General features: G+C 38.0%; 4 protein-coding genes, 1 non-coding gene and 1 pseudogene across 6 annotated transcripts; 4 read left to right on the plus strand and 2 right to left on the minus strand.

Annotated features, from left to right (window-relative positions):
* The first annotated feature begins 335 nt into the window (after positions 1 to 335).
* Positions 336 to 3,485, plus strand: AT2G22360 (DNAJ heat shock family protein). Its single transcript, NM_127801.4, has 8 exons — positions 336 to 471; positions 909 to 1,037; positions 1,226 to 1,370; positions 1,472 to 1,529; positions 1,706 to 1,748; positions 2,071 to 2,119; positions 2,197 to 2,280; positions 2,386 to 3,485. Exons 2-8 carry the CDS (start codon positions 928 to 930, stop codon positions 3,223 to 3,225), a joined length of 1,329 nt encoding a protein of 442 aa, NP_565533.1. The 5' UTR covers positions 336 to 471; positions 909 to 927; the 3' UTR covers positions 3,226 to 3,485.
* A 64-nt stretch (positions 3,486 to 3,549) lies between these two features.
* Positions 3,550 to 4,976, minus strand: AT2G22370 (mediator of RNA polymerase II transcription subunit). The gene is made up of 5 exons (NM_127802.4): positions 4,803 to 4,976; positions 4,556 to 4,655; positions 4,408 to 4,465; positions 3,974 to 4,330; positions 3,550 to 3,887 (listed from the first exon to the last, which is right to left on the minus strand). The coding sequence occupies exons 1-5, from the start codon at positions 4,842 to 4,844 to the stop codon at positions 3,785 to 3,787; spliced, it is 660 nt and encodes a 219-aa protein (NP_565534.1). The 5' UTR covers positions 4,845 to 4,976; the 3' UTR covers positions 3,550 to 3,784.
* Positions 4,977 to 5,045: 69 nt separating this feature from the next.
* On the plus strand, positions 5,046 to 5,119 carry AT2G22380. The gene has a single exon. It is a non-coding gene; the product is annotated as a tRNA-Ile (tRNA).
* A 1,099-nt stretch (positions 5,120 to 6,218) lies between these two features.
* RABA4E lies at positions 6,219 to 7,468 on the plus strand (annotated as a pseudogene). Its single transcript has 2 exons — positions 6,219 to 6,546; positions 6,927 to 7,468.
* AT2G22400 (S-adenosyl-L-methionine-dependent methyltransferases superfamily protein) lies at positions 7,425 to 11,661 on the minus strand. The gene is made up of 15 exons (NM_179693.2): positions 11,369 to 11,661; positions 11,113 to 11,201; positions 10,891 to 10,957; positions 10,694 to 10,809; positions 10,467 to 10,533; positions 10,329 to 10,377; positions 10,087 to 10,172; positions 9,741 to 10,000; positions 9,581 to 9,636; positions 9,398 to 9,483; positions 9,224 to 9,316; positions 8,806 to 9,127; positions 8,205 to 8,719; positions 7,872 to 8,106; positions 7,425 to 7,788 (listed from the first exon to the last, which is right to left on the minus strand). The coding sequence occupies exons 1-15, from the start codon at positions 11,552 to 11,554 to the stop codon at positions 7,589 to 7,591; spliced, it is 2,427 nt and encodes an 808-aa protein (NP_850024.1). The 5' UTR covers positions 11,555 to 11,661; the 3' UTR covers positions 7,425 to 7,588.
* A 120-nt stretch (positions 11,662 to 11,781) lies between these two features.
* On the plus strand, positions 11,782 to 13,997 carry SLO1 (SLOW GROWTH 1). Its single transcript, NM_127805.3, has one exon. The coding sequence runs from the start codon at positions 11,801 to 11,803 to the stop codon at positions 13,844 to 13,846; it is 2,046 nt and encodes a 681-aa protein (NP_179827.1). The 5' UTR covers positions 11,782 to 11,800; the 3' UTR covers positions 13,847 to 13,997.
* The last annotated feature ends 1,149 nt before the right edge of the window (positions 13,998 to 15,146 follow it).

Here is a 15,146-nt window from a genome sequence, read left to right on the forward strand (position 1 = left end):
AGCACTTGAGGCTTTGGTTATTGGTGTTGTGGTCATTGTTAATTAGTACCAATGTGAAGCACCTTTATCGATTTCACAGGGACTGGACCATAGTGATGCTTGAGTGACGACTCTTATTCGTCGTGGTCTAAGCCGCCTCTTTATCATTTTTAGGGCTCTTTGGTCGACTAATTTTATTTTATTTTTCCCTTTCACTAGGGTTTCCTGACTTGTTAAACAAGCTTTAGCTCTCCGATTAACAGCTAACAGCTCTTTTACCACTCAGACCCTTTATTTTTTTATCCCGGCCACCTATTATTTATTTTGCTTGATTTTATTTCATTAATAAAATTTATAGGAAAAAAGAAAAAATTTAAAAATAAGAAACAAGAGGTAGGCTCTTCTAGCGAACTCCTTTCATACGTTTTCTCTCTACTCTCATCGCTTTTCTTATCTCTCTCGGAGCTCTTCCGTCGTCCACCATTGATTACGGTAAGATTCACCTTCTCCTACTCAATTTCATAACTATAGATAAATAAATCTCTGTCTTCTCTGCCTCTGTTAGTTTTTTTCTACGATTGAAACCATCAAATCAATTCAAGGTTTTACACAGTTTCTTATGCTTGTCCTGATTGTTTCGTTCCCGGAGAGGGAGAAATTACGGCTTTTGGAATCCGCCCAGAAAATTTCCCGCCCAGCTCGGATTTTGATAGAAATGTTTTGCCTTTTTGGTTTCTGTAAAATTGATATTCTTATTGTACTTTGATTGAAGTATGTGTGTTCAATTGAAATTGATGTTGTGTATTTCTTAAGTTTGAATCTTTGTGTAAGGATTGGGGGTTTAGGGTTTTGACTCATGATTGCTTTCTGCATTTTTAAAGTTAAAAAGCCAGACTTTGAGGCTTAGAGCTACTTATATTGTGTTGCAGGGAGTGTATTGAGCTAAATATGGCTATAATACAACTTGGAAGTACATGTGTTGCTCAATGGAGTATTCGTCCTCAATTTGCAGTCAGAGCTTATTATCCCAGCAGAATCGAATCAACTCGCCATCAAAAGTATGATTTTTAAGTCTCTGGATTGCATTCAGTTCTGTGGCTTTAAGCCTTTCAAGTATTTTGATTTGTTCACATTGCACATCTTAAGATTAGTCTTCGTAGAATGAAGTTTGTATTATGTGATTTCTACACTGAGAGTTTTATATATGAAATAGCATTAAAGGTTTTCCTTTTCACAACTTTTACAGTTCCAGTAGCCAAGTAAATTGTTTGGGAGCTTCAAAGTCGAGTATGTTCTCACATGGGTCATTGCCCTTCTTGTCCATGACGGGAATGTCCAGAAATATGCATCCTCCTCGCAGAGGATCTCGCTTCACTGTTAGAGCTGATGCAGTACGTGTTCCTATTTTCTTCCCTTTGCTGAATGCGTATATCTCAGCTTCACTATTTATTATGATCTTGATTGCTTTTTGTGTGATTGTGTGCAATTCTAGGATTACTATTCGGTACTCGGAGTTTCGAAAAATGCAACCAAAGCTGAGATTAAAAGCGGTATGTTTCTGTTTTTCTGTGTGTGAGAGATTCCCTTGTATATATAGATGGTTTGCATATGTTAAAATGCATGATCAAACCCGTGATGTGAATTCTTTGCTTGGCGTTTCTTTTTTTTTCTTGACTTGGTACTTTTTGGTATGACATTGATTCGCTCTTCCTTGCTCTTGTTTCAGCTTATCGGAAGCTGGCTAGGAATTACCATCCGGATGTGAACAAGTAAGTGAAAAACTTCACTTGATGACGATAGTGGATGTATATCTTGAGAATAAGAAGATAGGATCGACAGTCAAGTAGAGATAAGAAGCTTAATATCTGTTAGCCAAATGTTAGATATGCCAAAAACAAGATGACTGCAAACCTTGGATTATGTTGTTCCCCAAATTAGGGAAACCAGTTATTTTAAGAACTCATAGCCCTTAGCAAAATACAGACCGGGAAATATGAAATGCTCAGAAACCGCTTTTTTCCTTTCAAGACTGACACTTCTAAGTTAGAAAAGTGTTACCGTCTTGTTTACATGTTTATTATGTGCTTACAGGGATCCTGGCGCAGAAGAGAAATTCAAAGAAATAAGTAACGCATATGAGGTGAAATGAAACCCAGTTTCTCCTTTGTTTCTACTATGCAAGTTCGTACTTTTAGTGACTAAAGAACAAAATTGCAGGTTTTATCAGATGATGAAAAGAAATCTCTTTACGATAGGTATGGTGAGGCCGGACTTAAAGGCGCTGCTGGATTTGGCAATGGGGTACGTTGTTCAAAACACAGATGCACAGATTTATTCTTTATAGACACTCGAAGTTAACTCTCTGATCACTTCTTGGTTTGGTTTTTTGTTATTAAATTTCATTAGGATTTTAGTAATCCGTTCGATCTATTCGACTCATTATTCGAAGGCTTCGGTGGTGGGATGGGTAGAGGTTCAAGAAGCAGAGCTGTGGATGGTCAAGACGAGTATTACACGCTAATCTTAAACTTCAAAGAAGCGGTTTTCGGAATGGAGAAAGAAATAGAGATATCCCGGCTCGAGAGCTGTGGGACATGTGAAGGTTCAGGTGCAAAACCTGGAACCAAACCGACCAAATGCACCACGTGTGGCGGACAAGGCCAAGTGGTTTCAGCAGCTAGAACTCCTCTGGGCGTGTTCCAACAAGTCATGACTTGCTCGTCCTGTAATGGCACTGGAGAGATCTCGACGCCGTGTGGTACTTGCTCTGGAGACGGACGCGTGAGGAAGACAAAACGGATAAGTCTCAAAGTACCAGCCGGGGTTGATTCAGGTAGCCGGTTGAGAGTGAGAGGAGAAGGCAATGCCGGGAAGAGAGGCGGATCACCAGGCGATCTGTTTGTTGTTATAGAAGTTATCCCAGACCCGATTTTGAAACGAGACGATACAAATATTCTCTACACTTGCAAGATATCGTATATCGATGCGATTTTAGGGACGACACTGAAAGTACCAACAGTGGATGGGACAGTAGATTTGAAAGTTCCAGCTGGGACACAACCTAGCACGACGCTTGTGATGGCGAAAAAAGGAGTTCCGGTATTGAACAAGAGTAATATGAGAGGAGATCAGTTGGTGAGAGTACAAGTGGAGATACCTAAGAGATTGAGCAAAGAGGAGAAAAAACTTATTGAAGAGCTTGCTGATATGAGCAAGAACAAGACTGCTAATAGCACCAGTAGATGATTAGAAACACGAAAATTTTGACATTGAAATTATGAATCTCTCTATACATATACATTTTTCTACTCTGGCTTGTGATATTTAGAATGGCTCTTGAAAAAAGAAGAAGCAAGTGGAGGAAGATGATTATTGTTGTGGAAATGGAAGAATTTTAGAATTCATTTTTTTGTGGTTCAAATTTTTAATATGTTAGGTTTTAATAGGCTTTCAAATTGGAATTTATTAGTGATTGAATGATAAATAAAATAGTATGTAATTCCACAAAGACATTCACATTATTTTAATCATGTTCGAAGCTTCATAAACTATCAATCTACTGACAAGTGACAACAATGAAACATCATAATACCAAAAGGTTGAGAGAAGAGCAAAGATCATATGCAAGTTGTGATTTATAAAGAATATTTATTAAAGATCCCTTACTGATTCTCATTAAATAATACTTAACTCTAATGGTTCACAAGATTTCACAACCATTGTGTAATCTGGAAAATTGACTAGATTGGACCAAAAGATCTAACAAGAGAGAACACAAGAACAGTTGTTTTTAACTTCAAACTTCTTACAATGTAGTACCTCCTCCATCCGACATAAGAGATGCAGCCGCCGCAGCAGCGGTTGGCACAACCCCCGTGGAGATAGACGGTTTCGACAAGTGAACAAGCCTGAAAACACAAGGAATCATATCACTGATGAAGCTTATATCAAAGACACTATCACAGGTGCTGTAAAATATATCAGATGAACTTACGGAGCAAGAAATTCACAGAAAGATGAAACAGCAGCAGCGACTTCACTGTAATTCTCAGAAGTTGCAGGAGCAGTTACATCAACAATCTGCATACCAGGTGTTACAGGAACAGCCTCATCTATAGCATGAACTTTAGGCATCTTATTAACAGAAGATACAGAAACACTTATGTGCGCAGTCCGTTGGAAATGAAAGGCGAATCCGACTTTGAGAAGCTCATGGTCTAGTTTGTAACCGAGTGCATAGAACATACGCAAAGCATTCTTGCTTACTTTACTTTCAATCATATTTCTAACCAAAACAGAGATTTGATCAGCTCCTGCACCTCTCATCGCACCACCAACATGTTTAACCGTCCTATGGTTCTTAAATTAGCTTCCTTTGAATGAAACAAGAACATATACAACAACAACAACAACAAGAAGAAGCTGTACCATGTGGGTTCGGGTTGATCAAGATCACATAATAGCCTAACTTCTGATGACACAACTCCTGAAAAAGTGAAGATTTCACAAATGTGAATCATGTATGATTCATAGGAAGCTTCAAGTTTCTGAATTTAACAAAAGGAATTGGCTTTACCAAGATTTGGGCCGCTTCTTAAGCATAACTCATGAACTCTTAAACGTTCGCGTTGAACACCACAAAGACCTTGAAGAAGAATCTCAAGAGCTTCAACATGCTGCAAAATCCAGTAGAAAATCTAATCAAATTCTAATAAAAATTCAAGCCTAGGGTTTATCAATTGGACATCATAAGAAAGCTAAAAGCTGATCCATGAACTCGAAAAACTTGGGATTTGTTCGTCAATCAAAAAATACAAACGAACCTGTGTCTCGATGATTCCTTGAACCACACACTCCATTGACATTGAGCTATCACAAAATCTCTCAATTAAAATCGTAAATATATTCTCAACAAGACCAAATCCGAAATTGGAAAAACTAACGAAAGCTTCCTAAATCGTCCTCGGGAGCGAATCTGAGATTTTTTAACACCGGAGAATTTTAGCTAGTTACTAGAATCACTTGTGTAGTTGTTATATAGTAGTTAGCTGTAGATAAAGCAAGATGGCCTATTAGCTCAGTTGGTTAGAGCGTCGTGCTAATAACGCGAAGGTCACAGGTTCGATCCCTGTATAGGCCATTTCGTTTTTTCTTGTTGCCCCTTTTTTGGGAACTCGATCATAATAAAAACTCTAGTGCATCTCGGTCATTGATTAGTGATCACCAAATAGCCCATTAGCTTAGTTGGCCGCATGATGAGAACATAACCACCGGTTAACCGGAGTAAACCGTCATTAGTTAGGTTGAAGATAGAATTTAGTTTGTGCTATCTTTGCTAAAAAGTTCATGAACCCTAACCTAATTAGTTGGCATTTTAAGAAGTCAACTAGTTTCGATAAAGTTTATGAACATAGCAAATGATATTTATATATGGTTATTTCATCTTGGTTGTGATTACTGTAAATGTCTACTAAGTAGAATGTGTTAATTCCTTATAATTGTTGACAAGAAATATGTAGAAAATTTTGTCAAAATTATTGCGATGTTGTGTAGATTAAGTGGCCACTACATCACCACAATCCTTTAAATTATTAGATAAAAAGTTCAAAAATAAGTCAAATAACCATGTTTACGAAAAGTTTGGAGGAGAATAGGAAAAATGTAAATATATTTATTTTAGCCTCAAACAATTCTTCTCTATTTCAATAGACGAATGAATCCTCAATTTTGCATTAACTAAACCATTTTAGTTTCTTCATTCGTCAATAATATCCTCAAGTGTGTAATCATGTTAATGCTCGTCTAATATACCGGTAACTCAAACCGGCCTCATTTTAACCTACCTCACCAAATTTGTAGAGGTAGCATAATACACGGGCCAAGTTGAATATCCAAGTTGATATTTATGCTTATAATGCATCATTTATGAATTGCCAATTGTCAAATGCCAAGCATGCTTTTGTGGGAAGGCTTATGAATTGTTTACAATGATACAAGATGCAAATGTAAAACCAAATATCATCAGGATATATTAATACAAGAGTCTATGGACTTGTTTCAGAGGATGAAAAATATAAAAACAAAAAGGTGTTCAACAAAAATAGGTCAAGCTTTGGGTTGTATCCAAGTTTATGTATTAGTGATCCGAGCAAGAGAACCTATCAATGCGATACACGTGTAGCAATCATTAATCAAATCCACGTATGACGACTTTGACTACCATACACTCTAGTACTCTCTACCGTAGAGGATTACATTTTAACCCTACGATTAGTTTAATCTCTCAGTCCACCGGAGAGTGTAAAAACAGCGAGAAAATCGACGTCGTTCGATCGCCGACTGCGAGCGAAGAAGAAGATGGCTGAAGAAGAGGTTGACTACGTATTCAAGGTTGTTTTGAACGGAGATTCAGCGGTTGGGAAGTCACAGCTACGAGCTCGGTTCACAAGAGACGAATTCAGTATGGATTCCAAAGCCACAATTCGGTGTCGATTTCAATACTCGAACGCTCGTTATTGACGATAAGAACATCAAAGCTCAGATCTGGGACATCGCAGGCCAGAAACGGTACTATATCCTTCTCCGATCTTAGTTCTATCTTCTCTGATTTAACAATGGATAAAATATTGCTTCGAACTCGATGATGTTACAGTGTTGCTGTTCAATTTCGATTTTGATCTTCGTGTGTACCTGAGAGTGACCTCATTTTGACTAGAGAGTAATCGACTCTTTTAGAAGTTGGACCATTAGTGTTGGAATTGTTCGATTTTGTTCTTCGGCAACATTGTAATGTGTTGTTATAGCATTCTCCTGAAGAATCAAATTATGTAGTGATGATCACATTCACATCCAAGTGGCTAATCATTGTGCATGGCATGTTTTCTCCATTGTACATAGCAATGTGGTTGGTTTGATTAGTGACATTCTTGTTCTTTTGCTGTGAGTAGACACAGAGCTATTACATAAGCCTACTACAAAGGTGCTGTTGGTGCAATGTTAGTTTACGATATGACAATACGTGAAAGCTTTGAGCACATTCCTCAGTGGTTGGAAGAACTACGAGTGCACGCGGATAAGAACATTGTCATCATCTTGATTGGTAACAAGACGGATTTAGAGAACCAGAGATCGGTTCCTGTGGAAGATGCCAAGGAATTTGCAGAGAAGGAAGGGCTTTTTTTCCTTGAGACTTCAGCACTAAACTCCACAAATGTCGAGAACTCTTTCAACACTCTCTTGACTGAGATCTTCAACAAGGTGAACAAGAAGAATCTCGCTAAGACCACCGTGTCTTGCAGCTCACAAGTCAGTCTTCTAAGACCACCGTGTGTTGCAGCTCAATAAGTCAGTCTTCTCGATTTGGTCCATTACAGTTTAGAATAAAATAAACCATTTCATATACTTCAAAAATATTGTTTTGATTTGGTTTTTAGATAGTGAGTTTTGTGTAGTGTACGTTGATTTTTAGAACAAAATCTTTCATTTTTTTTATGTCGTTCCAACAAAAGTCATCATGATTATGCTTATATGAAAAATAATTTGGAGGTAGTAAGGGAATAGTCAAACCACAACAAAGGAGTACAATTTGAAGTTATGAAGAAGGGAGGGCTTAAGTCTCCATAGCTAGTGGACCGTCCGAATCGCCGTTGCTTCCATTTACCGAACCACCTTCTGTTTTTGGTGTTTTCTCGGCAAATCTCTCTAGCAGCTCCTGGCAATCTGCGACAGTGGCCATAACAGCCAAACTAGCCTTCCCTCTCCAGCAACTGATGGCAATTGTTGATGCATCCGCTTTCACCGGTACTTCACCTGAAGCACCAGTAAAACCATATAAATCACATCCTGCATGATCAAATTCAAATGTATATCTATGAAGACCAATCAATACGCACCATCGCTGAGAATCACCACGCAGCTTCCCATAACAAGGTCAGTTGCTTTCTGGGCCAACTGTGGATTGACAAAATCGTGAAACTTGATTGATTTGTCTTGCAGGAGAAGTTTGAAGTCTGCCATTGGAGTATAAAGTACTTGTTTGGTAATGTATGGAAGAATCACAGGTAGTCCCTCGGATGATATACGGAATGGGCACAGCGTGCTTGAACCTTCTTTTGCCGATTGTCTCTCCTGCGTTTCAATTAGTTGCAAATATTCTTAAGTTTCACTTCTGGAGCTTGTGCTTAATCAACCGAAATGATAAGTGGGGAAAAGAATTTTTTACTTACAAACATTTTGAGGCCAACAGAAGCGATCTTAAGCTGCTGCCCGACTGCAAAATTCAACTGAAGAACTTCCTTAACTGATTTTGAAACATAGTAAATCCTCTTAACGCTGCTTGTGTCGGTGTTTCTTGCCACGAGATGACCATGTAATGGAAATGATTCATCTTTGATACCGTAGAATTCCTTGATGCCATTGATTACTGTTTCATCTTTCACGAAAACAACTGGGTCAAAGCCTTTCCACTTCCCTTGCATCGGTACTTTTCTCTTGCCTCCCGCATTACTCGAATTGGCCTCTTTATCTTCCGTGATGCTTTCTCCTTCTGTGATTTTCTTCTCAGGCTCCAAGCTATCATTTTTCTCAATGTTTGAATCTGCTTCAATAACTTTCTCCACTGCACTCTCATCTGGTACACCAGCATCCACTGTAACAACAGATTCTTTACTCGGAGACTTTTCTGTCGAGTCAGTAGACTTAGCAGTTGAGTTCCTTTTCGTATTTGGTTTCTCCTGAAATTCTGTGAGTAAACTATTTATAAGTTCTACAGAACCATAGCTGTTAATGTAAGAATCTGAAGTTCACCAAGAAAAAAAGAAAGTTCACCTGGTAAGGGAGATTTTTTTTGAAGGACCGCAATGAAGAAGGCTCCGGTGTTCTGATCATGAGGTATTATCCTCATGCAACGTTCAAGTGGAAGATCAGAGACTTCCTCAGCTTGTTCTTCAGGAGTAGCATCCACCACAGAAATATCTGTTTCTTTGAGTCCATCCTCACAGCCATTAACATCACCATTCTCGTTCTTTTCCGTGGTTTCAGTTGAGTCCTTGAGGTATTTCCCAGAAGGAAACATGCTCACAAGAACTCCACCTCTCCGGTTTTGTGGAACATCTTTGTAAGAAGTAAACCACCCACCTTTATCACGCACCTAGATTTAACAAAGACAAGGAAAAAAAAGATGAGTAATCCCATTAGATTCTAGAGCTGAGGGTTTGTTCACTCGTTAATGAAGGTAGAAACCGACCTTCCATGCCTTAAGTCCTGGTCTTCGTATAAGTTCAGGAAGCTTATCGGAAACATCTAAAAGTTCAACAGAGTCTCCACACCTCCTTAGAATCTGAATTTAAGCAAGAGTTATTACACGGTTAAAGCTATAACGGGTTTCTAGTGAAAGGTGAAGAAGTTATTTGAAAATTACCTCAGCAACAACAGCTTCATCCTCCACTGGGTTCATTGAGCAGGTTGAGTATATCATCTTCCCACCAACTTTCAACAGAGATAAACCTGGACAAGACCAAACAGACATATTTACGATAGGCGGATCATTCTACAAGCAATTTCATGGAAATTAGTTGAGACATATAAGAAAGAAAAAAAGTACCTCTCATAGCAAGAATAATCTGAAGGCTATGAAGTCCATTGCCCATACCAGAGTTCCTGTACATAAACCAAAAGGAATAAGAAATTCAAGAACCAATGAAAAACAATATAATGCATTCACAACATTGCCAATAGGTAAAACATGCCAAAGGTGAAAATACCATTTGCGCCAGATATCTGGAGCCTTGCGCAGTGTACCATCACCACTGCACGGAACATCGCATAGAACACGGTCAAAGGCAAGTTGATTAATAGGCATATTTTCACTTATTCCTTTCTCAGAAGCTCGGGATTTGTTCAAACGGCAACCAGGAAACTGTTGCCCTTCATGATTTGTCACTATCAAGTTGGATGTGCACATTCTCTTTGTTTGGTGAATGAGAAGGTTAGATCTTTTAAAATCAACATCATTAGCCACCACCTGGTTATTTAGGGAAGAACAATCAAATTATCTATCTACCTAAAATCAGATTTAGAAAATAGTAGATATAAAATAGAAACACAAACCAATCCATTAGGAAGAGATCCTGGTTCTGATGCTTCATGTATAATCTCAAGCAGCTGAAATGTTTTGGAACCCGGTGCAGCACACACTACAAAGATAATAGATTAGTCTCCATTGACCTCTTACTTTCCCAAAAAGCGGATATAGTCATGGTCGTTACTTCCTTTTGCAAAGCGGGTACTTCTTCGAGCCCTTTAGAAATTTTCTAGGTCTCAAAACAATATCAAATAAAAAATTCACTCACTGTCAAGTACGAAATGATCTGGATGTACGTCTAGGAAGAGAGGAGGTACCTGCATGATTAAATTTAACAACGGTTTATAAGTTCACTTGTAACAACAAAGAAGTACTAAAGGCGGAAGCGAGTTTGAAGGTATCTTACCATGCTAACAGCTTCCTGCCTAGTAATATTTCCAACTTCATTTTCTAACTTCAGAAACTCATGAAACCTGAATAGACCACAAAGAAGAACCCATCATGTGTATAGCACAACAAACACACTAGTTCCTTAACCGTTCACAGAGTCTCTATAATTGCCTAAGTAACCTGAATAGGTCATTCTAATAATATAAAGTGACTAGAAGCATTCATATGTCAGTGAAAACGTACCTCTCAAGTGTCTGATTTTTTCTTATCTCCTTTCGAGAAAAATTAGAATGCCAAGCGAGATTCTTTGGATACCAAGGCAAGGGCTTAATAGCCTCCAATTCACCACCTTCTATGGCCTGGAAAACAAAACCAATGAGAGATACATATATAGCTTTTAAATTACAAAAGAAACAGAGACTATAAAATACAGAATTTACCTCAGCCTGAAGTGATTTCATAAAGTCATTCTCCAAGATCGATATAATCTCATCGCAAAATTGGCCACTGCAATTCATAGAAGAGGGGGAAAGAAGCATCTGGTTAGCAATTACAATATTGAGCCAATCCTAAGATATAAACTTTAACTCAACCATAAACCCTAAACCTCATTGAAACTACCAACAAATACCAAAGTGAAGAGAAAAGAAAAAGAACATTACTTGGAGTTAACCCTAAACGCAGCAGGTAAAGGCTTACGAAGAATCTCCATGAACAAATCCCACTCTTCAGCTTTCACTATCCCTTGTTTCTACAACACAAACACAAGTATTAGAATCACAATAATAACTAAATGATATCCATTATCTAAATCAAAAACCCTAAACCCCCAATAACAAGTTACTGAGAGTAGACAATGAAAATACGTAAAGACATCATAAATGAACTGTCTCAAACCAATACAGAAGCCCATGTTACCTTGTAATATTCCTCGAAGTTAGGGTTAACAGTGACAATAGGTTCCCAAGTGGGTTTTTGTTCCGGTACGGCGTTGTCGGAACCATCAACGGAAGCATCGGATTTGGGTCGTTTCCAAACATTCTCTCTGCTTTCTTTGAAATCTTTTCTCTGAGTACGACCTCTATGTCTTCCTCCTCTTCCCATTTTTCGTAGCTTCCGTCGAAGAAACCAAAAAGTTCAATATCCGCCGCCGGATTCGAAAAAATCTCTGGGAAAAAATCTACAAGAACTGAAGAAGTGAGAGCTGTTTCTTCTCCGTTTTACTTCTCAAATTTGTTCATGGCTTTTTAATTGGGCTTTAGGGTTTTGGTTTTTGGGCCGTATAAAGCCCATTAGACTGATAATTAAGGTTCTTCTCCCGGCAAATTCGCCGATGACGCGCAACGGCCGATGAACATATCGAAGGCCAAGCTTCTTCTTCTTCCTCCTCCTCTTACACCAAAACTGAATCGTTCTCTGTATTCTCATTCTCAGCGTCGTACTCGATCACTTCCTCATCACAGAGACAAACCCATAAACTGGAACTCTACTCACAGTTTCGTTCTACACAATCCTCTACTTTCATTGCTCGAAAAATGCAAACTTTTGTTACATTTGAAGCAAATTCAAGCTCAGATGATAATAAATGGTTTGATTCTGGACCCATTTGCTTCAAGCCGGTTAATTGCTTTCTGTGCATTATCGGAATCTCGATATCTCGATTACTCTGTGAAGATTCTTAAAGGTATTGAGAACCCTAACATATTCTCTTGGAATGTAACGATTAGAGGATTCTCTGAGAGTGAGAATCCTAAAGAATCGTTTTTGCTCTATAAGCAGATGCTTAGACATGGTTGTTGTGAGTCCAGACCGGATCATTTCACTTACCCTGTTTTGTTTAAGGTTTGTGCTGATCTTAGGTTGAGTAGTTTAGGTCATATGATTCTTGGGCATGTTCTTAAGCTAAGATTGGAATTGGTTAGTCATGTGCATAATGCGTCGATTCATATGTTTGCTTCTTGTGGTGATATGGAAAATGCGAGGAAGGTGTTCGATGAAAGTCCTGTGAGGGATTTGGTTTCTTGGAATTGTTTGATTAATGGGTATAAGAAGATTGGTGAGGCGGAGAAGGCGATATATGTATATAAGCTAATGGAATCTGAAGGAGTTAAGCCGGATGATGTGACGATGATTGGGTTGGTTTCTTCGTGTTCAATGTTGGGAGATTTGAATCGTGGGAAAGAGTTTTATGAATACGTAAAAGAAAATGGACTGAGAATGACGATTCCTCTTGTAAATGCTTTGATGGATATGTTCTCGAAATGCGGAGATATTCACGAGGCACGAAGGATATTTGATAACTTGGAAAAGAGAACAATTGTGTCGTGGACTACAATGATTTCAGGATATGCTAGATGTGGTTTGCTTGATGTTTCAAGGAAGCTTTTTGATGATATGGAAGAAAAAGATGTTGTACTGTGGAATGCAATGATCGGTGGATCAGTCCAAGCCAAGCGTGGTCAAGACGCTTTGGCATTGTTCCAGGAGATGCAAACAAGTAACACTAAGCCTGACGAAATCACCATGATACATTGCCTATCTGCTTGTTCTCAGCTTGGTGCTCTTGATGTTGGCATTTGGATTCATCGTTACATCGAGAAATACAGTCTTAGTCTCAATGTTGCGCTAGGAACTTCATTGGTTGACATGTACGCCAAATGTGGTAACATCTCAGAAGCTCTCAGTGTTTTTCACGGAATTCAAACAAGAAACTCGCTTACATACACAGCGATAATCGGAGGTTTAGCCCTTCATGGAGATGCATCCACTGCTATATCATACTTCAACGAAATGATTGATGCAGGGATTGCCCCAGACGAGATCACTTTCATAGGACTATTATCAGCATGTTGCCATGGTGGAATGATCCAAACAGGCCGTGATTATTTCTCTCAGATGAAGTCTAGATTCAACCTAAACCCTCAATTGAAACATTACTCTATAATGGTAGATCTGCTAGGGAGAGCCGGGCTATTAGAAGAAGCAGACAGGCTCATGGAAAGTATGCCAATGGAGGCAGATGCTGCGGTTTGGGGAGCATTATTATTCGGTTGCAGGATGCACGGTAATGTTGAGCTGGGAGAGAAAGCGGCTAAGAAACTTCTCGAACTTGATCCCAGTGATAGCGGGATCTATGTGTTGTTGGATGGCATGTATGGAGAGGCTAATATGTGGGAAGATGCAAAGAGAGCGAGGAGGATGATGAACGAGAGAGGTGTAGAGAAGATTCCTGGTTGTAGTTCCATTGAGGTTAATGGAATTGTCTGTGAGTTCATCGTTAGGGATAAATCGAGACCGGAATCTGAGAAAATTTATGATCGCTTACATTGTCTTGGAAGGCATATGAGGAGCTCGTTGAGTGTACTATTTTCGGAATATGAGATTACTAATAACTAATGGGACTGAATGAAACTGCTGAGTTTTGTATTAAGGCATCTTTGGTCTAAACTAGTATAGAAATGGGTTTGAGGGCAAAAAAAAACTCAAATGACATCTCCTGTGTATTAATTGGCCAGTTTAATAAAAACATAGTAACATTAAGAGTGTCATTTTACATTTTTCAACATGATTTATACACTGAGTTTTTTTGATTTAACATTAACCTAAAACTAATAAATTATTTATTATTTGTTAAACAGAAACAAATATATACATAATTAAAAAAAATTGTGTGAATATGTCAAAATGATACTCTTTATTAAACGGAAGGAATATTAAAAAACCCATATTTAATGAATTAAAATGTGGGTCAATATTTATTGATATCCTCTCTTCTTTTGGTAAGGATTGGTTTGGTGAACCTCAAATACAATGACCTCCATGTGCGTCCCATTTCCTGATTTCGAATTCTATAAATTTCTTAGGAAACTAGATACCTTCCGAGTCCTATGTATTAATTAATTGTGACCGTTTCTCCGAAGTGTAATAAATTTGCATACGAAAATTGACAACCTCTTTTTTTGGTTCAACCAAAAATTGACAACTAAAGATGGGGACAACATAATCTCTTAAAAACGGCAACGTATCAGTACCTTTTAGAGTTTCAGAACGCAAGGTCATGATGATGACGACTTCCGTAGTGTCAGTCACTTTTCGAGTTTCAGATAATTTCTTGTTTGATTGCTAAAAAATATGAACCAATGGCCTGAAATTGTTGCCTCCCTTTCTCACAACAATTCTCTTATCTCAAGACACCAACTCACTATAATATTTTATCCACTAAAGTGTTGTTATATAACAAAATACAAAAAATCAAAACAAAAATTGACATCTAAATTTTAAGTAAATTATGCATAATTTAGAATTATATTGCTAATCTTTTTATCTTAATTTATTAATTTTATCCTTAAATTATTAGCCGTAGAGTAACTATAGCATTGAGCACTACGACGACACTGATCACATTAAAGTATTAAACAATAAATGAATAAAAGATGCATGCTTTTTTGTAAAAAAAAATATAGTATGAATTATTTGGCCAACCAACGTGAATGTGAAGATAAGGTTTTGTATGCTTTTTACAAAGTCAAAAAGTGCCTTGACCATACGTTAGGTTTAAAATCAAGAGTTGAATAATTCACTCACAAATTCATCGTGACCTTTAAAAGCCTATCAATAAATGTGTGTTAGTTACACTATTTGATTATGAACATTGACCAGGATTAATGTTTGGTTCTAGCTAGATCATTCGCATTTC

This window comes from Arabidopsis thaliana, chromosome 2 (assembly GCF_000001735.4).
Source record: "Arabidopsis thaliana chromosome 2, partial sequence".
NCBI classification, from domain to species: Eukaryota; Viridiplantae; Streptophyta; class Magnoliopsida; order Brassicales; family Brassicaceae; genus Arabidopsis; species Arabidopsis thaliana.